General features: G+C 43.6%; 1 protein-coding gene across 1 annotated transcript in view; it reads left to right on the top strand.

Annotated features, from left to right (window-relative positions):
- Positions 1 to 25992, top strand: part of slc1a1 (solute carrier family 1 member 1) — a 64093-nt gene that overhangs the window by 15206 nt on the left and 22895 nt on the right. The window contains exons 2-6 of the mRNA XM_080188696.1: positions 12279 to 12419; positions 16181 to 16273; positions 16671 to 16785; positions 18985 to 19027; positions 22628 to 22696. Coding sequence (XP_080044822.1) covers positions 12279 to 12419; positions 16181 to 16273; positions 16671 to 16785; positions 18985 to 19027; positions 22628 to 22696 — 461 coding nt within the window. The remainder of the gene's footprint in view (positions 1 to 12278; positions 12420 to 16180; positions 16274 to 16670; positions 16786 to 18984; positions 19028 to 22627; positions 22697 to 25992) is intronic.

Raw genomic sequence — 25992 nt, 5'->3', positions numbered from 1 at the left:
CTGAAGATGGCATCTTATGAAAAGGAAATAGAGTCATTGTCCCTAAGGAGAAGAAAGATGCTTAAATGCTTGCATGCAAGCCATCAAGGAATTGAATCAACTCTGAGAGAGGCAAGAGATGAGCTCCTCTGGCCAAACATGAGCCAGTGCAGTGTTTGTAATAAATGCCAAGATAATCAAATTAGAGAGCTATTGATGACACGTGACACTTCAGACAGGCTAAGGATGAAGCTGAGAGTAGACCTTTTCAATTTTGCAGCAACTAATTTTTTTGCCAGAGTGGACTACTATTCTGAATATTAGGGGTTAGACCAGTTGACTGAAACGATGATAGAAGAAATATTAGGGTGCCTGAAAGCACATGTTGGTCAGTACAGCATTCCAGGCATTGTGGTGAGTGACAGTGGCCCTCAGTTCATGTATGAGGAATTTAGCCAATTCACAAAGGATTTGGAAACTCAGCACCACACATCATCTCCACGTTATCCCCAGTCAAATCAAAAGGCTGAGGCAGCAGTGAAAATTGCCGAAAGACTCATTAAGAAATTGATAGAAATTATCACGGATATACACATGGCAACTTTGATTGGAGAAACAAATCAACTAAAGGCATGGAAAGTAATCCTGTCCAGAGACTGATTTCACGCTGCATGCAAGCTACTCTTCGAATAGCAAAAAAACTACTGAAACCAGAAATAGCAACAGACATGAGTAAAAAGATCAAGGTGAAACAGCAGGAAACCAAGTGACATTTTGACAAGACTGCCAAACCATTACGAGAGCTAAACATTGGAAGCCAGTCAGGATGCAATTCTTCAAAGCTGTCATCAGGAATCGGCCCACATAGAAAATTACACTATGTGTGCAATGGCAAACTGGTAGAACAAACAATGCATGAGAGCAGTGAATGTACAGTGGGTAACTTGAGTAACTCAGAGCCACATAGGATCGTGTATGCAAATGTGTCTTTTGTTTGTTAGGAATAAGGGAATATTTGTATCTTTCGTTTAATTTGAAAAGGAGGATGTTTGGGTTTTGGAGTGTAAGCAACCTGGTATCACATCTAGCTTTCCATAGTCATATGCCTCTACCATGAGGCTGCCTGTTGTAAGCAGTCATTTTAAGATCAGTTCAGTAAAGCTTCTCATTGAGAAGACTCTGAGAAAGCTTACTGTCATAGAATCCCTGTAGTGCAGAAGGAGGCCATTTGGCCCATTGAGCCTGCACCGACAACAATGTCCTATCCCCACAACCCCATGTATTTACCCTGCTAATTCCCCTGACACAATTTAGCATAGCCAATCCACTTATCTGCACATCTTTGGACTGTGAGAGGAAACTGGAGAACTTGAAGGAAACCCACGCAGACTCGGGAAGAATGTGCAAACTCCATTCAGAGTATCACCTAAGGCCAGAATTGAATCTGGGTCCCTGGTGTTACAAGGCAGCCGTGCCAACCATTGTTCCAACATGCCACCTGGTGCTGTCCTTAAACTTGAAACAATTGCCACTCCAAGGAAGCTCAGATGGAAATTATTTCTCAGCAGTGGCCTTGATCCCTCGACTTTAAATAGTGTACCAGTGATATCCAGAAGAACGTGTTATCTGTAATGTGGAAAACAATGTCAGTCGCATTGTAGAACAGTGGTTAGCACTGCTGCCTCAAGCGCCAGGGGCCCAGGTTCAATTCCAGACTTGGGTGACTATGCAGAGTCTGCACGTTTGCCCCTTGTGTGCGTGAGTTTCCTCTGGGTGCTCCAGTTTCCTCCCACAGTCCAAAAGATATGCTGGTTAGGTGGATTGGCTAAATTGCCTCTTTGTGTTCCAAGATGTGTAGGTTCAGGGGATTCGCAGGGTAAACGTGTGGAGTTATGGGGATAGGCTTGATGCTCTTTTGGAAAGTTGATACAGACTTGATAGACCGAAAGGCCTCCTTCTGCATTGTTGGGATTCTATGGGATGAGTGAGAGAATGGGTTAAAGGAGTTCAATGACAAAATGGCTACTGAATTTCAGAGCAGCTGAGGATAAGGTGGGCAGAATTTTCCCACTTGCTTCAGGATCCCAACATTAGGGTCACATGGGATTTTGGAGCCCACACTTACTAACAGGGAGTTAGTTGAACAATTTCCTGGAGAGAGCCTATTAATCACAAAGAACAGACTCCTGATGCTGCTGGCACAATTACAGGGCCAGCACCTCATGAGCCTCGTCCACCCCAGTGGGAGAGGTGAGCATTTCTGAGGGGGCAGAGAACTCAAAGGCAAAAATTAACATCATTATTTTAGAGGAACCAAGCAGGCAGGCTCATTGATTTGGCAGGCCCTCTAGTGGCAATACCTAGTCACAGGTCTAACCTTTCCCACTGGTGAGTCCCCTCTTGAATGCATGAAACCCTCATGGCTGGGGGAGGGTTTTCTGTGAGGAGGCTTCTTCCATGCAGCTGGTGGCCTCAGCATGTGGTGGGGTCCGGTACGCTCTTCACTGCTGACAAAATGTTGCCATTGCCACAGAATTGTCCCTAATCAGGGCCTTAAGTATTTAAGTTGGCTTTCCACATTCATTCAGAGGGCAGCAGATCTGTTCTCTGGGCTTCCTCTGGGAAACGTTCCCAGCAGTCGGAATGCTTTGGGAAGTCATCTGGATGTGATTTCCCCCTCCCCCTGCTCATTCACTTCCCAGCCTGTTACTGCAGTGCTGAGGAAATTCAGCCCCGTTTTTCAGAGCTCTTATGAAAAGATGTGTCAAACAGATAAATGTCTGGTGATGGTTAATTTATAATAACTTGTTAAATTCCCATCCATAAATGTCATCTTGACTCAGCCTGTAGCATTGCTGTCTCTATATAAGATTGTAGACTCCTGCTTCATTAAGGATTTGATTAATTAATGAGATATTCAAGCAAAGATTCCAGCATCCGCAGTAATTTGCTTTTGTTCAAGTGAAGTTTTGTCTGTCTTTTCCTAAAAGATCCCTTTGAACCATTTAAGAACACTTGCTGAATAACTGCCTCTCATTGCACGTGTTGGTCTGTCATAGTAGACGTCGGCGCATGCACAGTAACCCCGCACTGTCGGCCTCCCAATCACTGGCCAGATCCACAACACAATCACTACCTCCCAGACATCTCCCGATGTCTCCCCCGACCAGCCCTGATCTCTCCAAACCCCCCCAACTCATCCACCCCCCGGAGTCCCAATCTCCCCCCACTCCTGGCAGCCTCCCCTTCCCTGGGGAGCTCCCCCTCCCGTGCCGATGGCCAGCCCTGATTAGACTCTTCCCTCCCTCTGCCACTGATCCTGACTGCAGAGTGGCACTGGATCCCCCATCTCCACCAACCTTCCCCCAAAGGCCCCTCCCACTGTGGCCCTGGCCCCTTGACACTGCCCCATGTCAGGTGGATAGTGCCAAGGTGCCATGTGGGCATTGCCACTTTGCCCCTTGGCCAGTACCAGGGTGCCTGGTCAGCACTGCCAGGTTTGCAATCCCCAGAGTGCACACCTGCTTATCTCTTGGGGAGCCTCCATGGTCTCCCTTCACTCCAGCAGGGTCAGACTCCCTGTTAATAGGGAACTGTTGTAAACCCTGCTGGACTGAACCACTCCTGGCTGGGGTAAGGAGGAGAGGCTAGCGGGCCCGAGACTTCTGTCCCAGGCCCGCTAATGATATTAAAATGAGAATTATAATATGCCGGAAATCTCCCCGGAGATGCACGGAGCCCGTGGCGCACAGTGGGGAGCCCACTAAATGGCCTCAGCTAATGTCTTCCGGCCTGTAGCAGTGCAGTGGGCTGGGGGAACCGCCCGCGATATATTCCTTCCAGACAGATGTGATAGCTGTGAACCCTTTCATGTAAATGGATCTGGTGACTGCTTTTGGACTTATTTATGTACACAAAGTGTGGATAATGAGGTATGAGAAACAGAAAGGACACCTTCCCAAAACCACCTTGAACAAATGGAGAGGGCATTCAGTAGAGCGCATACTCGCACCACACTGTGTTAATTCAGTGTTTCTAGAATTACACAGCTCTTTCTTAAGATCTTTCCCTGCCTGGTTGATGCTCTGCAATTGCAACGCTGAAAAAAAAGTATCTTCCTTCCATCTCATTGATGACAACTAAGTTTAATTCATATCAAACAACTTGCTCTGAAAACTCTACTCACTTTTTAACGGCTGTGGCAATTCTACCACAGCAGCTGAGATGATCCACAATCTTTTAAAACAATCAAAAGCATTCTAAATACACCAGTACACAACATTCTAAACAAAAAGCCAATTTGTACTAACTCCAAATATTAAGGATTTCCTTAAAAAATTCTAGGATCTGGATCTGCATCTTCACAAAAAACTAATCAGTTCTTCCTTGGGCCATACACAATCTGTGTATCAAGTTTCACTGAAATCCACCCATTAGTTTCCAAGATATTATTTCCAAACAAGCTAACAAACAAGCTGCTAGCTCTGTAGTGCCATTACAAATTGCAGAGATATGAAGGCATTACCATCTTGCCACAGATGTGGTGGATAGTCCCTCCCATCCAGATGCTAATTGAGACACATGAATGGTCACTTTCTATCTCTGCTGGCACTTATCCAGTGGAGCAGTGGGTGACCCACTGCTTTGTCAGGAGACCATCAGGTAAACCATGGTAACCTCTGACCAGCTCCTGGGGGACCCTCCAATTCAGGCACTTTTTGACCTATGCCAGGTACTTCAGGTACTAATGGTCACCCCATTGCAATGCACTGCCTGCCCAAGTCATCGCCTACCACCTCTGGGACCTACCCAACTGGTCCCTTTCCTAAGAAGATGGGAAGGCATCAGAGGAGAAGTATGAGAAATGGGAAGATGTGGAATGGGCACCATGAAGGACCCTGTCAGTCATAGTGGAGGGGGTCCACAATAGAGGGAAGTGAAAGACATAGCAGAAGCATTGGCATGGAATGTGGTTTCAGAGAACATATACTTTGGATACACAGAAACTGGATGAATGGAATCATAAAAGCATAAATCCTACAGTGCAGAAGGAGGGCACTTGACCCATCGAGTCTGCGCTGACCACAATCCCACCAAGACACAATCCTCATAACTCCATACATTTACCCTAGCTTGTCCCCTTGACACTAAGGGGCAATTCAACATGGCCAATCCACCTAACCTACATACCTTTGATGGTGGGAGGAAACCAGAGCACTCGGAGAAACCCACATGGGCAAGGGGGAGAATGTGCAAACTCCATGCAGACAGTGACCCAAGCTGGGAATCAAACCCAGTTCCCTAGCGCTGTGAGGCAGCAGTGCTAACCACTGTAAGAAAATAAGAAGTCTCATCAAAACCCTGTAACAGGAAGCAGAGTGGAAAGAAGTGAAGTTGAGATATTTGTGGGAGTCATTAGCTTAACAGTGGATTTAGGTGATAGCTTATCCCCAGAAATGGAGGTGGAGAAGTTGACGAAGGAAAGGGAATGGACCAGGTGACCATGGACAATGTGAAGGTAAGGGAATGATTGGAATTGAAATCAAAGTTGATGACTCAGGGCAAGTGCAGGAAACAGCACCAATGTGCCAGAAAAAGATGGTCTGAGTGAGGCTGGAGTAAAGAATGTTCAACATCTCCCACACAAAGCCAGACATGATTAGGACCCATACAGGTTCTCTTCACATGAACTTGTATCTGGAGGAAGGGAGTGGGGTCAAAGAAGGAGTTGTTTTATGCAAGAACAATTTCAGCCCAGCGGAAGAGGGTGCCGGTAGATAAGAAATGTTGACCCTCCATCCAATGAAGAAACCGGCAACTCTCACAGCATCCTGATGGTGGGAGGAGGTGACAGAGGAATTGGATGTTCATGGTGAAAATGAGATGGTCAAAACTGGAAACTCAAAGTGGCTGAGGGCTTTGGAAGACTGGGAGATGAGCAGGGGCTGGTCACAGAACAGGAAAGAATAGTGTAGAGATGGGAATAAGTTCCTTTCATGGGGCAGGGACAGGCTGAATCAATGGCATTTTATTCTCTCAGTGGCATCTAGCAGGAGTGAGGTGATGGTGTAGTCACTAAGCTAGTAATCCAGAGGCCCTGGGTAATGCTCTGGGCGCCCTGGTTCGAATCCCACCACAGCAGATGGTTAAATTTGAATTAAATAAAAATCTGGAATTAAAAGTATAGCAACAGCTATAAAACCGTTGTTGATTGTTGTAAAAGCCCATCTAGCTCACTAATTTTTTTATGGAAGGAAATCCACCATCTTTAAGGGACCGCACAATGGTTAGCACTGCTGCCTCACAGTGTGAGGGTCACTGCCTATGTGGAGTTTGCACATTCTCCCATGTCTGTGGGGTTTCTCCTGAGTGCTCCGGTTTGCTCCCACAGTCCAAAGATGTGTGGGTTAGGTGGATTGGCCATGCTAAATTGCCCCTTAGTGTCAAGGGAACTAGCTAGGGTAAATGCATGGGGTTATGGGAATAGGGCCTGAGTGGGATTGTGATCGGTGCATACTTGATGGGCTGAATGGCCCCCCTTCTGTACTGTAGCGTTCTATGATTCTACCCTGATGACTGGTAAGAAAGCCTCAGCCATTGTGGGACTGACGGTTGTGTTTTACAGGTGTCAGGCAAATAATTAGTTGCTTTGGGGGCTGCCACTCCTTGAAAGGACAACAGGTTGCCACCCAGGAGCTGCTGGCCAATCGGTGGGTTGGCAGCTTGATAGTCTCAGCAGCATCACTTGGAGTATTGGCCACTACTGGGATAGCACCTGCTGCCATCCTGCCCAGGAAATTGGAATCTGCAGGCATTAGGTCCGGTCAGGCAGAACCCAGTGAAAGATGTGGAAATTAGTGAAGGCAGGTGACTCTGGCATTGTTGTCTCACATTGCCAGGGGCCCAGGTTTAATTCCTGCCATGGACTATGTGGAGTTTGCACATTCTCCATGTGTCTATGGGTGTTTCCTCTGGGTGCTCCAGCTTCCTCTCACAGTCCAAAGATGTGATGGTTAGGTGGATTAGCTATGGTAAAAATGGCCACTTGGTGTCCCAAGATGTGTGGATTAGGTTGATCAATAAATGTATGGGGTTACGGGGATAGGGCAGGAGAGAGGACCTGAGTAAGACACTCAATCAGACAGTCGGTGAAAACCCAATGGGTCGAGTGGCCTCCTTCTGAACTCCAGAGACTCTGTGATAGGTAAACCTGACAGCCAACCTGTGCATAGAGAGGTCCCGCAAACAACAGATGGATGGAGGGCTAAATAATATAAGCTTTACTGTTTTACATGTGTTAGGTAAATGCAATTTGTTACTTTGATTATCGTTTAAGAGTTTTGAGATTGAATTGAAAATTTCTGTCAGAGAGATACGTGACTTGGAAGTTTGCACGGACATTGCCAGAGGCAAAACTGTGGAGGATTCCATCAAATATGTGTTTCCTGCAAGTCAAGAATATAGCTTGCAGACTGGCTAATGGATCTCTTGTTTGCAAACAATGTGGTCTGTAGCCTCTTGCCAGACATCTCAACAAAGACTTTGTCATCTCTTTGTTTTCCTCTTTTAAACCTTGGAATAATTCCAAGGATGTGCTTGCAACAGCTGGGGAGATGAAAGGATATTTATGTTAATTGATTTTTAATCATACATGAACGGCAGGTTTTTAACACAAGGCCCATCTAGATGACAAGAGGGTTGAGAATTAATGCATCTGCTTCACTCACAGCACACAATTATGGGCAGATTACATTATTCATGGGAAGGCAATTTATTACATATCATCGCTCAACTGGCTGTGAAACATGATAAAACAGTACTCATGTGATATTATTTCTTATTCAACAGTGTTGAAAATTTTTATGTCTGTTCTCAAATCAGAAGTGTCGGAACGGATGGGGGCTGCAGCTTTGGACATTTGAGGGAATGTTTAATGGATGCAGGCTGAAGGCTGGCGTGGTTCAAATCTTCCGATCAGCAATGAGACTGTGAAACTCACCACTCATCAATGCACCCATTCCATTTGGTCTGATGAACCTTCTCTGAACTTCTTCCAATGTATTCACATAATTACTTGAATAAGGTGATAAATACTGTACACAGTTCTCCAAGTGTGGTGGGCAATTCTCCCAGCCTGCTGAGCTGCTTTTATAGTGCAGCGGACCAGGAGATTCTATGTTTTGCAGGCCTCATGCTGGGCACCACAGCCTCTACTCGTCTTTGGCAGCCGGATTTCTGTCGTCAGCAGCTCCCTGCCAGAAATCAGAGCGGAGCTGCAGAATGTATGTAAATGACAATTTAAATGTGCTTTACACCTCATTAGTGGGCCTGGGGCTGAAGTATTCGGACGTGCTAGTGGCTGCCCCCACTGGCCAGAAGTGGTTCATTCCAGCAGGCTTCACTATAGTTCTCCATTTGCGGGGAGCTGGCGACCGGACACCGCTGGAATGAAGGGGAATTCTTGAGGCTCCCCCCCACCGCCAGAGGGTCAGGTGCCAGCGGGGTGCCCCCTGGGCATTATCATCTTGGCAGTGTTAGCCTGGGTCCCCAGACAATGCCCAGGGGGAAGGTTCTAATGGGGGATGGGGCCTCTGGGTGGTGGGCGAGGGGGCGATAATCATTGGGATAGGTGTCCCACTGCCACTCTGCAGAGGGATCAGTGACAGAGAGGCTAGCGATCAGGGCTGGGCATAAGCTTCAGCCTAATTTTAACCCAACTGGCAAAGTTGCTGATGCTATATGAGGGTGCTGAGGCAGCTTGCAAGATGGGAGCCACAGAATCTTTGGTAGTTTGGAGTACCGGTAGCAGCTGCAGTTAGCTCCTTGCACAGGTCACGGCGGGTGAAATATGTTTGGAACCAGAAGAGGACTCTAATCACTTGTTTCCTCACACGAATAAATGCAGGCTCTGCGGGAGCCATTTTGGCTGGACCTCCAACTGACAGTGGACAAAGCAATGCTCAGTCTACCAGTGCTCTCCTAAATTATACTTGGGGCCTTATGTATGTTGTTGAACATGTGCATTTTCACTGAGTTCTGAAGAAGTCATATCTGACTTGAAAATTTAACTCTGTTTCTCTTGTGATAAATACTGTCAGACCTGCTATGTATTTCCAGTACTTAGTGTCTATATTTTGCATTTTTACTGACTTAACACCTGATTTAGGACTCTTTCCACAGCCCATTGGCACAGTCAGGGGGAGTGTTCCCAAGACCACAGCAAAGATTATAATTGGGGTGGGACCTATGGGCTGGGGAAAAGGTCTTTCTTCATGAATTTTGGATTGCTCTTCCCTCATTCCTGAATAGCTGGAGATCTGAAAATTCAGTCCTTAATGTTGGTTCATTCTTTCCAAATGTAGTAGAGCCCTTAAGAGTATTGATAGGCAAAGGGATCTGGGTATACAGGTTCACAGGTCACTGAAAGTGGCAATGTAGGTGGAGAAGGTAGTCAAGAAGGCATATGGCATGCTTGCCTTCATCGGCCAGGGTATTGAGTTTAAAAATTGGCAAGTCATGTTGCAACTTCATAGCACCTTAGTTAGGGCATGTTCGGAATATAGTGTTCAATTCTGGTCACCACACTACCAGAAGGATGTGGAGGCTTTGGAGAGAGTACAGAAAAGATTTACCAGGATGTTGCATGGTATGGAGGGCATTAGCTATTAAGCGATATTGGAGAAATTGTTCTCACTGGAGTGACGGAGGTTGAGGGGAAACCTGATAGAAGTCTACAAGATTATGAGAAGCATGGACCGAGTGGATAGTCAGAAACTTTTTCCCAGGGTGGAAGAGTCAATAACTAGGGGACATAGATTTAAGGTGCGAGGGGCAATGTTTAAAGGAGATGTATGAGACAGCGTGGTGGGTGCCTGGAACTCATTGCCGGGGGAGGTAATGGAAGCAGATACGGTGGTGACTTTTAAGGGGCATCTTGACAAGTACATGAATAGGCTGGGAATAGAGGGGTATGGTCCCTGGAAGGTAGGGGGTTTTAGTTAAGTTGGGTAGCACGTTCGGTGCAGGCTTGGAGGGCCAAAGAGCTTATTACTGTGCTGTAATTTTCTTTGTTCTTTGTTGTTTATTCTTTGTGGTGCACTTTGATAGTTGCAGTATCAGTGATTTATTTGGTTAATCCTGCTCCCTTTAATTGTCAATAATCTATCTGTTTCTTACCCGCCACTTTAAAGCTCAAAGTATACTTGAAGTCACCGATTTATTTTAAGCCATCTGCATCAAGTTAGAGATCAGAAATTGTGTTGTTTTCACAGATAGAAAAATGAATTTTGACCTTCATGAATTGCTTTGTATGACAACTCCATGAGTCAGCTCTAAACAAACACTGCTTTTAATACACAAAATTAAGTAAAACAAAAGCCACAAGTCTATGATGAATACAACTGGTCCTAACCGAGACAAAAGGAATAACGGACCCACTCATGGTCCTGTTTTATACAGAGCTCGATGCACAAGTTTCACCTGGTTGGTTAATTACCAATTACCCATCCCGCTCACTATGACATTTGTAGTGGATGGGACATGGACCATGCAAAAGTCCATTGATGTTGGACAGGACTTTCTGACCTTGGGGACAAGCATGGCCAGAAAATCCCGCCTTCGGTAATCTTTTAAAAACCTTTTGCTAATCAATTAATATAAATTACACAATGAATCCTACAGGGAGATCAATCAGTGATTCCCCATGCAACTCATGTGGGTTACCACAATTTACTAATATAGATCCAACTAGTATTAAAATGACTTCACTGTACAACTTTTTTGCTTGCCTTTGACTCAGATACAGGTATTGGGTCAATGTGTTAAGATGTCTGAATACCTTGTGTTCTGAAATATGCTGATGTCACACAATATCTAATGCTACAATAGTCTAAACCAGGGACATAACAATATGACCTCCTTGTGATCTGATTATATGTTGTGGCTTTTGCACTTGACATGCACATTTGCCCAATGGTTTTGAAAGTTGCCTTGATAATTCCCTTTGTGAAATATAGCAGCCAGATATAAATCATGTAGCTGCTTAATGTAACAAAATAAATAAGTGTACAAAGTAAGATATTCAAAGTAGATTATACTTATTTAGCTCAATTTAGTTTCTCGTCTCAAAAATAGGAACACCAAAAATATATTTGTGAGTGAAGTTATATTTGTCCTAGATAATTTCTAGCTGCAAATTCTGACCCCCTGCATTTTAGCTTCCAGCTCCAGATAAAGAAAAATGTTATCCCATTCTTTGTTTAAAACCAGTCTGGCCCCAAACTTCTTTTCCATCAATTCCAGTCCAAGAAAACAGGGGGATTGTGATAATAAAGCACGTGTTTCCTCCGGGTGCTCTGGTTTCCTCCCGCAGTCCAAAGATGCGCGGGTTAAGTTGATTAGCCATGCTAAATTGGCCCGAGTGTCAGGGGATTAATATGTGGGGTAATGGGAATAGGGCCTGGGTGGGATTGTGGTTGGTGCAGACTTGATGGGCCGAATGGCCCCTTTCTGCACTGTCGGGATTCTATAAGCTACAACATTAAATTAATGGGAAGGAAAATATTTTCTACTTTAGGGCCTGAACCCCAATACCTGTTTCATGTTCCAGCAGTCAGTTAAACATTAGTGCATGCATATCTAGAATGTCATGGCTTCAATAAATGGCACTATTTGATTGTCTGAGGTAAGATGTTTAACATTTCACTGATTCTGGCTAATAGACCTGGGAAATTACAGTAGAGCCTTATTTGAAATATATTGTGGGATATAACACTCCTAAGAATATCCTGTTTAGATTGTGACATCCCTCCAGTGCAGAAGGAGGTCTTTCAGTCCATCGAGCCTGTGCCAACAACAATCTTACCCAGGCCCTGTTCCCATAACCCAAGTATTTGCCTTGCTAATCTCCCTAGGGGGCAATTTGGCATGATCAATTACCTAATCTGCACATTTTTGGACTGTGGGAGGAAATCAGCACAGCCAGAGGAAATCCACGCAGACGCAGTGAGAACATGCCAACGCCACACAGACTGTCAACCGAGGCCAGAATTGAACCTGGGTCCCTGGCACTGTGAGACAGCAATGCTAACCACTGTGCCACTGCGCCGTTAACATAAATCTTCAATTCTTATGGCTTGTGACTATTATTTAAACAAAACTTGGTGAACTTACTGTGCTTTGTTGTGAAGTACATCAATCCCAAAAATCTTTTGGAAGTCCCATTATGTAATAAGTTTGAAATGTCTCTCAATGTGATAAAGAATCTTGAATGCTGTCCTTAATGATGTCCTACTTTCCAGGTATTCTGTTAGGATTTCTGGTGCGTGAATATGCTGTTTTGACAGCCCTGGACAAATACTACTTTGGGTTTCCTGGAGACATCCTGATGAGAATGCTGAAGATGATCATTTTACCTTTAATCATCTCCAGTATAATTACAGGTAGATAATCTTATTAAGTTGCATTACTGAATGAGTGTATTGAAATCAGAGAGAGTGACTCTTGGAATCTTTGATTTTTATTGCAATACGTGTTAATTGGAATGAAGGTAACAATATTTATGACAAATGATTTACTGTTGCAAATTTTCTGTTCCCACACTTCTGTTCCCCTTTTCTGTTCCCACACTTAAAGCCATCAAGAGCTTTCTGTTGCATAAACTGATCAAGTTCCATTTCTATTGAGTTCAATGGCAGTTGCTATACAGGCAACCAATCTACAATGCCAGAATTACAACTGGCAGTGATTCAAGTGATTCAAGGGATAGGCAATAAATGCTGGTCTAGCCAGCGACACCAGCATCCCATGAATGAATAAATTGAAAATCGCTGAAAATTTGAAATAAGTCTATGGGCGGATGTTTTCCATCCTGCCCACCGTGGGAATTGTAGCGGGCGGGACATGGACCACGCAAAGCATCGTTGGCCTTGAACAGATTTTCCGGCCTTGGGGGTGAGTGCAGCTGGAAAATCCCGCCCTCTGAAATATTTTGAAAAAAACATTGTTAACCCATTAATGTGAAACAGTGCACAAAGGAACTTTATATGAATAACATGGTGCATTTGTTGTATCTCAGGACACAATTTTACCCCACCCAACTATTGTTATGTAGATTATCTTTCATTAAAATTGCAAGGAATTGAGCAATATAAATTCTCAATAATAAGCATAAAATTATTACTAATATTTCACTGTGAATGTCTGATATGAGAATTCCTTACAAATAAATTACAATTTTTGACAGATTATTCCCTTAATTGGAATTGATTGCATACAATAACAATCAAAATAAGCAACATGCATTTATACAGCACTTTGTCCCTTTCTGAAATGTTCCAAGGGCCTTTCTTGATAGAGGGAGTTAGTTCCTGGATGATTTAATGGATGTGTTTAAAATTATTAAGTGATAGAACCTAGTCATTGAAACAGATCCAATTGGTTTCAAATAGATGAGGGGTCTAGAATAAAATATAAGATTAAGTTCAAACAATTTGAGATGGGGAGCGGGAAAATACTTTTTGTACAGAAGTTTGTGAGGTTGTGGATTACATGGCCAGAGTTAATGACTGAAACATGGCCTGTTTATTTATAGATAGTGTAGGTGACATAAGGAAAGAAAAATTACATGAGCAAAAGATGGGTGTTTGGGATGAGGACTATTGCTCATATAGAAAACCAGTCAGTATAGACTGGTTGAGCCAAGCAACCAACTTCCATGTAATTCAGTGTAAGGGATTTCACATAAAATGAAACACTGGACAGTGACTGTGACCAGACCAAATATTTGCATGCAACAAGACTTGACAATCAGCAATGAGATGCATTAGTAGCTGCCCTGTGTTTGATTTTATTCACAGAATGATCAAATCATACAGTGCAGAAGAGGCCCTTTGGCCCACCAAGTCTGCACTGACACACGAGAAACACCTGACCTCCCACCTAATCCCATTCACCAGCACTTGGTCCATAGACTTAAATGTTTTGATGTGCCAAGTGCTCATCCAGGTGCTCTTTAAAGGTTGTGAGGCAACCCATCTCCACCACCCTCCCAGACAGTGCATTCCAGACCATCACCACCCTCTGGGCAGAAAGGAATTTCCCCTCATCCCCCCTAAACTGCCCACCCTCACTTGAATCTCTGTCTCCTTGTGACTGACCCTTCGGCTAAGGGGAGCAACTGCTCCTTATCCACTCTGTCCATGTCTCCCATAAATTTGCATACCTCGATCATGTCACCCCTCTGCTCCAATGGAAACAACCCAACCTATCCCACCTCTTATCATAACTTAAATGTTCCATTCCAGGCAGCATCTTGGTGAATCTCCTCTGCACCTTATCCAGTGCAATCACATCCTTACCAAATTGACCAGAACGCCGGGAAAGCTCTGTTTTCCTTTGGACCACTGAATCAGGCAGTTTGCATCTCAATTCATTTATTTATTCAATCATGAGACACAGGCGCCACTGGCTGGCCAACATTTCTTGATCATCCCTCATTGCTCTCGAGAAGGTGGTGGTGAGTTGCCTTCTTGAAATGCTGCAGTCCACATGCTGTTATCTAATTTGAACCAGCCTCTGTATTGCACTAATTTGTCATCTTACACTGTATTGGTGTTTAATATTTGGAGAAGAGCTTGAACTTAGAAATCAGTGGTGTAGGTCCAACACCAAGTCCCTCAATGGTGTTGATGACATATCTCAATTAATTATCTTTCTAATTTTGCAATTATTTTAAAATCGTCTCCAGCCTTCATTACACTCAAACCCTGTGGATAATCTAACGCTTCACTGCAGTATTGGGAGTGCTAAATTTCCAGTTCATGATTAAACTGAGGACCTGTCTACCCTCTCAGGTGCATCTAAAAGATCCCACAACACCCTTCAAGGAATTGCATGGGCATGGACAAAAATGGCATCCTAAAAATACTATCTCTCAACCAACACCAAATGATCAGGTTAATCACCTCTTTCCTGGGACCTTGTGGGACTTGGTGGGACCTGGGTGGCATGATAGCACAGTGGTTAGCACTGCTATCTCACAGCTCTAAGGTTTGATTCCTGGCTTGGATCACTGTCTGTGCGGAGTCTGCACTTTCTCACTGTGACTGTGTGGCTTTCCTCTGGGTGTTCTGGTTTCCTCCCGCAGTCTGAAAGACTGCATTGGCCATCTAAATTCTCCCTCAGTGTATCCGACCAGGCGCCAGAGTGTGGCAACTAGGGGATTTTCACAGTAACTTCCTTGCAGTGATAATGTAAGCCTATCTGTGACACTAATAAATATACTTAAAAACTATTTGTTTTCCTGCAGTGTAATCATGATGATTTTAACTCTGTAACATTTTGCAATGTCCTCAGGTCATGAAAAACATTATGGGCCCGATGTAACCAATTGGACACTAAGGGCCTGATCCGGACGTAAAACGGATCCGAGCCCAGAATCATTTTCCCAGGCTCGGATCCGTTTTACGCCCGGATTTTTGCTGGCTCCAATCCGGTCCGCGCTGTGGGCAGGGCTTAGCGCAGTTGGAAAAAATGTAAAACAGCGCGCTCGGGTGTGAAAGACAAAAACAGCGGGGGGCGGGGGAAGAGTCACAAATGGACCCCCCTGGGAGACAGGCCCCCTGACAGACCCCCCACCCCACAAAAGGGAGGTAGGCCCCCTCCAGCAGATTCCCCCCACCTTCCCAGTTTAGATACCCCCCTGGGAGGCAGGCCCCCCCCCAGCAGAGCACATCTTCCTGGCCTTCCCTGGCATCTGCTGGGGGGGGGCGGGGACATGGGGGGCTCAGATGGATCTCTGGTTGGGGAGGGATGGGATGGTGGAGATTCTCCCAAGTCGGCACCCAAATTGGGTGTCGGTAAATGCACGATCTGCTTGGATTCGGGTGCAGATCGCGTTACAGGCCCGATGCCCAAATTTACCGTGATTTCACGCCCGAAAACGGGCACGAATTTTTGGCAAAATCGGGTCCTATATGTACACAAGTTATTCCTTTCATTTATAAAAATAACTAGTAAATTATTATTTTGAGAGGTTTAATCAATGAATGAGTGGTGTAATAAATTGGAGTATTAAAAGATGGTCAGCAACAGATATGCTTTTACATACTTTAAGTAGTAAATGACAGCTTGTTTATGAAATCTTTGCACCAGATTTAAGTCTGGCACAGTGCTAATGAAGTTCCTGAACTTTCCTCCACAGGAGTCGCTACGTTGGATTCAAGTGTCTCTAAGAAAATTGGAACACGGGCAGTAGTATATTATTTTTCAACCACCATAGCTGCTGTAATTCTAGGTAGTACATTATGCTAAATAGTATTATGTATATGATAAAACCTTCTATTGTTTTACTTCCAAGGCTTGGTATTCTGGTCATTCTATGCAGTAACATGATAAATGTGTTTTTAAAGAATCTTGAAGTAGATAACAATTTCCCCATTGATTTAATCCTGCTGCCCAGTAATTACTCGAGTGCAAAGTAACTCAGCATGTTAAATAACTGCTTTTGCAGTAAAGCACAGATACAAGCATGCCTTGGAGTTCATTACTGGCACTAAATCATGAGATTTGCATTTAATACGCAATTAAATGATGAGTGCACCTCATTCCATCAACATTCATTTCCTCAACAAGGTTTAAATGTGTTTCATTAAAGCAGGCCTCTCATATAATATATATTTTGTTTGTACAAGGAATTGTGTTGGTGATGGCCATCAAACCTGGTATCTCCCAACGTGCCGAAGACATTGGCAGGCGTGGAAGTTTGCCAGAGATCACCACTCTCGATGCCATGTTTGATCTCATTCGGTGAGTAAATCACCTAGTGCGTTCTTTTTTTATTTACTCATTCGTGGAATGAGGGCATCACTGACTAGGCCAGCACTTATTGCCCATTCCTCATTGCCCCTGAGAAGCGTAGGTAAGCTACTTTATGAACTGGAATTTTCATGTCTCATCGACGCAATGATTGGTCCTGTTTCATTTCTACAGATGTTATCTACGAGCAACACCCACATTTTGCATGGGAACGGCGTAATCACCCTTCGCTCCATCATGGCACATATGAAAGTGTCACATTATAACTCACAAATATCACTTTTTAAACAGCTTGGCTTGTTTGTGTGTTTTTAAAATTACCCTCGGTGGTAGATAGAAATTGTATGTGGGCATTATCTTTTATTGATTAGACATTTGTTTTGTGCTGAAAATGCTGGATCATCAGCAGGTGATTGAATAAATATGATGTGAAAATTATGGAACAGATAATAAGGGGCTGGATTTTCCGGCCAAGCTTGCCCCAAAACTGTAAAATCCCATCCGTGGTCAACTGACCTTTGCATCCCCCTGCCCACTGCAATTCTCGTGATGAGCAGGATGGAAAAATTTCAGCCAAGATTGGTAACCATCAATCCAAGCTCAAACAGTTCCTGATTGGGGAGTGGTTGTTGCGTGAGGGGTTGTCCCATGGGGGGATGTTCAGAAGGGGGGAGTTCAGTTGTTGGGGGGGTGGCGGGGGGAAGGGTTCTGTCTTTGATTTTCATTGTGTGGGATGATCTTCAAAAAAGGCGGCCGATCTTTTAAATCCAAGTTGCCGGTGGGACAGGCTCAATCAGAGCCTGCCACACCATGTCCAGGATCTGTCCCTTGGATATTTTTCTCTCCATGTTGCTCGCAGTACGGCAGAGGAAGTTGCTGTTGGGACTGGTGGATTTCGTGTCGAATTTCCTGCGTGCCACTACACTCTGCAAAAAAAAAGGAGAAAATTGCATCCTTGGTTTGCAACCTGATTCTGGGAGACTAAAGTTGTGTAAATCAATTTGTGATTCTAGAATTCAGAGCGTGCAAAGAAAAGCTTACTTTTGTTAACTAACAATGACTCACTTATAATCTTACCTCTCTTATTGCCCTTCTTTGGGGTAACTTTCCTAAGAGCTCTTGGTTCTTTTCCTGCTTCTGTTTGACCCCTTTTGCAATTTTACTGCTTCAGGAAATCTTCTGTTTTAAAATTAATTCACTCAAATTCTCCCTTATTGTGTTCTTTTTTTAATTTTTAGCTTGTACCTTTAATTAGCTATTGATTCTGTTGGATACATCTGCTTTAGTTTTGCTTTTACCAACTCTCACCTTTGACTTTTAAGAAATTCAACTCCAGGACTAACATCTATATCATGTTGTACTGTTACAGGCGCGACACTTGCTTCCATTATTGAAATCAGCCTAGACCCAAAATTTGACTTGGGGTCATGGCCAAGTCAAAGGTTAGGGTGCAGATTCGAGCTGCCATACTTCCATTGATCCATCAGAAGCACTAGGCCCTGGCCTCCCTGCTGCCTTTAAGCATGTTGATTTGAGGCCCATAAATAAATTGAGTTAATTCAGAATCTGAGTCCAGTTCAAATGTAATTTGTTGATGATATATTCTTCCAGAATGGCTTGCAATAAAGTACAGTGTGGTAGCATAGCGAACGTAGGATTTTGTGAGTCTTAAATGTACAAAGCCTTTTTAAGAGCAAGAAACTGAGTAATTTTTTTAAAAAATATTTTTACTCCATTCTTAAAGTTACAAAGCCAGTGCTCAGAATGGACTGGACAAATCCAAGTCTATGCTTTGCTTGCTCCAAAAACCAAATTCAAATTCCAATTCAAGGTCCCCACAAGAGAAGTAAGCAAGATCCAAGCTGACAAGATAAGACATTGCATCCCATCTTGGACTTGATCTGATGCTTGATCTTAGCCAAAAAGCCAAGAAGCAATACGACTGAATGAATAATTAGGAACATGATCTATGCTAATTAGAAATATAAAGATATAGTTGAAAGAAGAAATAGCCCACTCTAATAGCCATGCTTACATTAAACTGGTAGCCAGTTGTTAACACTACTCACCTTTGTTCAATTAATTTTGTAAACTAGTCAATACAACGTTATTACTTTGACTGGGAGTTGGTTCCACATATCCAATTCTTTGTGACATACTCTTATAACTCATGTTTTTTTTTACACACAGGAATGCAATCCCAGAAAATCTGGTGCAGGCTAGCTTTCAGCAGGTAATATAACTGTTGTTTCTTTTTCTCTTGAAAAAGCATCATTTTCTTTTTGTTTATTGGATGTGGGCTCACTGGTAAGGCTGGCATTTTTTTCCCATCCCTACTTGATCTTGAACTGAATGGCTTGCTAGATTATTTCAGAGGACAGTTATGAGTCAACTGCATTGCTCTGGGTCTGGAGTCACATGTCGGTCAGACCAGGTAACGATGGCAGATTTCCTTCCCTCAGGGATATTAGGGAACTAGATGGGTTTTTCCAACAATTGACAATGGTTTAATGAGCATCATTAGACTCCCAATTCCAGATTTTAATTGAATTCAAATTTCAACACCTACCATGATGGGATTTGGACTTGGGATCCTAGACCATTACCTTGGGTCTCTGGATTACTAGTCTAGTGACAATACCACTGCACCACTGCCTCCCCAATTATGTTTAAAATTGCTACCAGATAATTGAAAAATGGAAAATTACCAACATTAAAATATTGCAAAATCATGAAACCATCCTTGCCACTGTTTCCAAATAAGACATAAGTAGTATATCAGGAATAAAACATAAAACTTCTGGACCTGGCAGATAAACAAATGTTACATCCTTAAATATCCCTTGCATATTGATACCTGCTGAGACAGTGCAAAGTAATCTGAAGTCTGAACTTATATCCTTGTGTCTCCAATCCAAACGTCATTTCAATGGTGTTGCCAACATTTTCCTCAGTGGCTCTGGAGCTGCTCTGAAGTCAGTCAGGAGCCATGGTCTCTCATTAAATTCCGACAACTGTGATGTTCCTTTAAAACATTTTTGTGCTGGTGAAAGCAACCTCTCTCAACTTAAGAAGCCTCACAACACCAGGTTAAAGTCGAACAGGTCTATTTGGGATCACAGGCTTTCAGAGTGCTGCTCCTTCATCAGGTGACTTAGCTGATGAAGGAGCAACACTCTGAAAGCTCGTGATACCAAACAAACCTGTTGGACTTTAACCTGGTGTTATGAGATTCTTACTGTGCCCATCCCAGTCCAACGCCAGCATCTCCACATCATGGCTCTCATCCCAGAACAGCAAAAGCACAACCAGCTGCCCTATAATGTAGGTCTGATGAAAGGTCATTAAATTGAAACCTTGGCCTGAATTTTCTGGTTGTTCATGCTGGCTGGGTCTTCTGCTCCTGCCAATGGCTTGCCCCCGCCAAGGGGCTCTCAGCTGCATGGTGAAATCCCAATGATGTAGCAGGACCAGAAGATCCCGCCACTGCAAACAGCATGCTGCCTCCCTCCATGAGAAAGATGTCATGGAGAGGCCAGAGAATCCTCTCTCCATCCCTTAATCCTGTTTCTCTCCACAGACACTGCCTGACGTGCATTTTTCCAGCATTTTTTTGTTCTTGTTTCAGATTTCCAGCATCGGCAGTATACTGCTTTTTCATTGTAAAGTACCCTTGTATTCATTCCCGCAAAACATGACCAGCTTCCAATTGGAGGAGATACGCTCGCTGCAATCACATGGCATCTCAAAATGAGAATATCAACTATTCTCATACATAAACTATTCATAGTTTAAATAATTTATATTTGTACCATGTGTGTTAGAGATAAGGTACAGTTTTAAGTTTAACCTTAATTTGTGTTTCTGTATTTGAGTGTTAAGAAATAGTTAAAACTTTAGTTAAGCTTCATGTTGAATGTAGATGCCTACAGGTCTATGGGCGCGATCTTACCTGCCATTTACGCCACACTCACACAGTAGCAAAGCTGGAGAATTTGGTGACAGCTAAATCTATGTTGTCTGTGGTGGAATGGGTAAAGCCCGTTGGTATGAATGGTGGTGAGATTCCAGCTTCTGTGTTTTAATTTCACTTAAAACTTTGCCTGTATTGTAATTAAGGGTTTACAAAGTAAGAGCAGTCACAGGCTTTAAAAAATCTATGTTGTTGCTCGGAGGCCCACACTTAAAGTCAGAAACATTTGAGATCAGTTGGAACCAGGTAACTGAAACAAAAGCAGCTCTCACAGAAACTGCCAGTACATTACAGGGACAATAAAGCAAAGGGCAGATAATAAGTCGCAGAAGCTAAAAAAGGTAGTTCCAGAAACCAGGGAACAAAATGAGGAAGGCGCAGGAAGATTGAAATCAAAGGGACAAAGAACCAATATCTGACCAAGGTTCTATTCACTGACTAAGAGACAGAGAGAGGCTCCCAGTTAAGAATAGAGTTGCTGGGTGCAGATCTGGTGAAGTCAGATCTCAAAAAGCCAGACATCTGAAGTAATCCTGAGGTTGGTGACATCCTAGTGACTGACTACATTAGTCACTAAAAGCAAGCCTGCAGGTACAGCAAGCAGTTAGGAAGGCAAATGGTATGTTGGCCTTCATTGCAAGAGGACTTGAATACAGGAGCAAGGATGTCATACTGCAGCTGTACAACACCTTAGTGAGACCACACCTGGAGTTTTGTGTGAGGTTTGGTCTCCATCTAAGAAGGGATATGTTTACCATAGAGTGCAGGGAAGTTTCACCTGACTGATTCCCAGGATGGCAGGGTGAGGAGAGATTGGGTTGACAAGATCAGTATTCACTGGAGTTTAGAAGAGTGAGAGAGGAAACATTAAAACTTTTGACAGGGCTCGACAGACTGGGTTCAGGGATGCTGTTTCCTTCAGCTGGGTGGGCGAGTCTACAGCAAGGGCTCACAGTTACAGGATGCGGAGTTGGCCATTTATCACTGAGATGAGGAAAATTTCTTCATTCAGAGTTCTCTATCACAGAAGGCTGTTATATACTTAATAAGGAAATGGATGAATTTCTAGACTCAAGGGGATGCGGAAGCTGTTGGAGTTTGGTGTTGTAGTAGAGGATCAGCCATGATCATATTGAACAGCGGATCAGGCTCCAAGAGCCAAATAGCCAAATCCCACTCCTATTTTCTATGTAATACAGCTTGTCAGATAGGGATGTCCTGTTGGCATAGATGCATACCTGTGAGATTGCATGGAAACTTGAATACATGTGGTTTTCCAGGGCAGTGGCATACTGAAAGGAGAGGTTGAAATACTGGATGTGGATCCTTGATAAAGGCATCTGACAGAAAGCCTTATTTGGGACAAATTTTAAAAGCATATCCTTCGAGAGTGACGATTAGAAATCCTGGTGTGAAAGCCAGAGTTCCAATGTGACAAATATCTGGGGGGATTTGATGAGAAATCCACAGAATTTGTTTTGGACACTTGCTTTCAGAGTGTGGTGCGTCTGACTACAGTTCGTCGATTGGTTTACAATGGACTGTGTAACTACTGAGAATATTAGAGCATGATATATTCTGTAAGTCGATATATTCTGATATATTCTTGTATATCAGCATATAGATCTATAAAGGTATGGCTGGGTTGAAGGAGTAGCGTGTTACAATTTATCTTTTGTTTAATAAATGTTTTGTTCTTTCATTAAAAGTTAAACGGCAGTCCTGCGACTCTGTCCATCCATGTCTCTAAACAAAAATTAAAGGTTACAATCTATAGCGCCAGGGTTCCGCTCTGCGATCTGACTGTCCAGTAGTGATGTCAGCTGGATCATAACATCTTTTATTTTGTTTTTTTTCCAGTTTAAAAGCAAACGAGTGGAAATTAAACCTGCAACTAATGCCTCAACCGATGGCGCGGCAGCAAATGAGGTAACATAGAACTGTTTTGCTGAACAGTCATCTTGGCTTGGAATGTCAGCTCAGTTTCTCCCTCTGAGATGCAGTCTAACCGGCTGAATGTTTCCAGTACTTTTTGTTTTCCTGTTTCTGAGCATTTCGCTTTTTGTATTTGTTGTAGAATAACTTCCTCGCCGCTCAGTGGCATCGCAATAGTTCCCAAGCCATTGTTATGAAATATGAAAGTAAGGTCCAAGCTTCTGAACGTGCTCAGCCTGCATTGAATTAGAATAACATCACAGAGCATCAATATACAACATCACACTGTGGAGCAAAACGCCTTCAATCGCCCAGTCTCAGAAAATCAATGTACATCATCATAGGGGGCATCACCTTACACTCCTCCCTACCCCAAGGCAGGTTTTATTGGAGGAGGGGAGGGTGAATTGAATAGACTGGATTCTTCCAAGGACACCGCCCACCCAAACCCAGATGTAGTTTTACATTTGAGCAGACAGGTCCTTGGCCAGATCCAGCCCTACACCTTCTTAAGCCCTTAAGTGACCATTTAATAGTAGTTAAGAACCTTATCCTGCTCAGTCTCAATTTTTAGGCAGTTGGGAGCAGGTGCATATAGGATATGAAAGTGACATTTGAACTTTCCCTCAACTCAGAGGAAGGGCCCCTCAGAGCTTTGGCCTCTCCCCAGGACCCTTTCATCCTCCCGCCTACCTGCCAACGCCATGGTTGCCTCCCTTCTGATCACGTCGAGCCTTTTTAAAGCCTTTTTAAAAGTAGAGCACTGCAATGTTTCCGGCCACTGTAGCTCTGTGCCTGGCCAGGATGAACAGTTGCTGGCCAATCAGAAGTCCTGCCTACTGCCAAGCTACACTCAAGTGAGAGTTCAAGTCAGCAGCTCTGAGTTGAACCAGCTCTCAGGATGGTGAACACCGATTACTCATCACCCTTGAAGTTCTACCTAGAATCTCCAAGCATCTCAGAGCACCTACACTGTACATCATTCTACAAAGTGAAGAGAAATAGCTTCCACTGTTTGTTTTCTCAGCAGCTTTGTTTCCAACTGCAGGCGTGGAAAGTATATGATTTGGTATGACTATAGAAGGAAAGAAGAAAAATGTGGGGCGGCACAGTAGCACAGTGGTTAGCACTGCTGCTTCAGAGCTCCAGCAGCCTGGGTTTGATTCTTGGCTTGGGTCAGTGTGTGGAGTTTGCACATTCTCCTCGTGTCTGTGTGGGTTTCCTCCAGGTGCTCCGGTTTCCTCCCACAGTCCAAAGATGTGTGGGTTGATTGGCCGTGGTAAAATTGCCCCTTAGTGTCCTGAGATGTGTAGGTTAGAGAGATTAGTGGGTAAATATGTAGGGATATGGGGGTGGGGCCTGAGTGGGATTGTAGTCGGTGCAGACTCGATGGGCCAAATGGCCTCTTTTTGCACTGTTGGGTCTCTATGATTCTATGAAATCAATTTTTATGTTCTACTTTTTAAAAGATCAATAAGGATCACTGAAATGAATTTAGCATTGCCATGTAAAACTCAAATTATTTTTATTGGTTGTCTAAAAAAAGGGAGAAAATCATCAGGGAAACTAATTGGACTGCATACTGTCAGTAAAAGTTAGTCTTTGGTTTGAACATTGTACATAGATCCATAACTAAAGAAGACTCAGATCTTAATGAATAATTCTTCAGGCAGAATTTTACATGTAATTGGCAGGAAGTGGTCGCAGGCAGGAAAAGCGCCGTTGAAGCCAGCAGTGGCATACTCTGTCATATTGCTTGGACGTAGAAGGAAAAAAGTCAAGGGGTGGGTCCCATGATGAAATGCTGGTGGGCTACGTTCTAATTGAGCCTAAAGATTGGGATGCCATTTTTAAAGGCTGCCCTGGTATACAAAAGTTCAAACAGACACTCCTGCACCCTCACAACACCCATCACCTGGGACGTAACACTGCCCCACGGCATGGCCTGAAATAGTGCCAAGGCAGTGCATAGGTATGACCTCTCACCCCTGTGCAATGCACTCACCTGAGATCCTCTGGGAGTTCTACCTGCCAACTGCATGTTTTAAAGTTCTTTTTAAAGGTTTATTTATCAGTGTCACAAGTAGGCTCACGTTAACACCACATTGAAGTTACTGTAAAAATCCCCTTGTCTCCGGCGTTTTTTTGAGTACACTGAGGGAGAATTTAGCATGGCCAATGCACCCAACCTGCTTTCTTTTGGACCCCGGAAGGAAACCGGAGCATCTGGAGGAAACCCAGGCATGGGGAGAATGTGCAGGCTCTGCACAGATGGTAATCCAAGCCAAGAATCAAACCCGGGTTCTTGACCCTGTTACGTAGCAATGCTAACCACTGTGCCACTCTGGGAAGCCAGTCATAATTCACACTGGCCTGCCTACATACCAAAGTGAATGGATTACTTTACAGGTAGAGATGGTACAAGCGTAAAGACCTGATAATAATTTTCAGATTTATTATGATGGTGTTCCTGACATGGAACTTTTGGATTTTCTGATATGTCACTGCTCAATTGCAGCAAGATTTCACTCTGATATAAAACACGATTCGGGCCTTTCATGAGATTTTTCACTCCTATCATCATACTTGTCTGAAAAGAAAGGGAGCGGAAACTTCCAGTCATAGAATCCCTACAGTACAGAAGAAGGCCATTCAGCCCATCGAGTCTGTATCGACCATAATCCCACCCAGGCCCTATTCCCGTAACCCTCATTTACCCTGCTAATCCCCCTGACACTAGGGTCAATTTAGCATGGCCAATCAACCTAACCCGCACATCTTTGGACTATGGGAGGAATCCCACGCAGACATAGAAAAAAGTGCAAACTCCACATAGACAGTAACCTAAGGCTAGAATTGAACTTGGATCCCTGGGGTTGTAAGGCAGCAGTGCTAACCACTGCACCACCGTGCCACAAGCTGATTCCTTATCTGATTTTCTGCTGAAAGTTAAATCTAAAGATAAGCATACTAATGATTGGCTGCAGCACAAAACATATGTCCTGAATCAGAGTACAATGCACACATACCTGCAAACTTGAACTCTGTTAAGAAAAGTGAGCATTTTCTTTTTTCCCTCAATTCCAAGAGGATTTTAAAAATGGACTTACTCCCAAATAATTAAAACTATATCAGTGGAAATGATTAAAAATTTACTTTGATGAAGACTAAATTTGCTTGAGTAAATGAATAAAATTTGCTGTAATAAATTAAGTGGTTTTCATGAGTGAGCACATCACAGCCTTGGTTCAAACATGGGCAAAAGAGCTGAACTCTAGATGTGGAGTGGG

The sequence above is a fragment of the Carcharhinus amblyrhynchos genome, chromosome 5 (genome assembly GCF_965287045.1).
Source record: "Carcharhinus amblyrhynchos chromosome 5, sCarAmb.v2.hapA, whole genome shotgun sequence".
NCBI classification, from domain to species: domain Eukaryota; kingdom Metazoa; phylum Chordata; class Chondrichthyes; order Carcharhiniformes; family Carcharhinidae; genus Carcharhinus; species Carcharhinus amblyrhynchos.
Note: the sequence above shows the minus strand (reverse complement) of the source record. Positions and strands in the feature narration are given on the sequence as shown.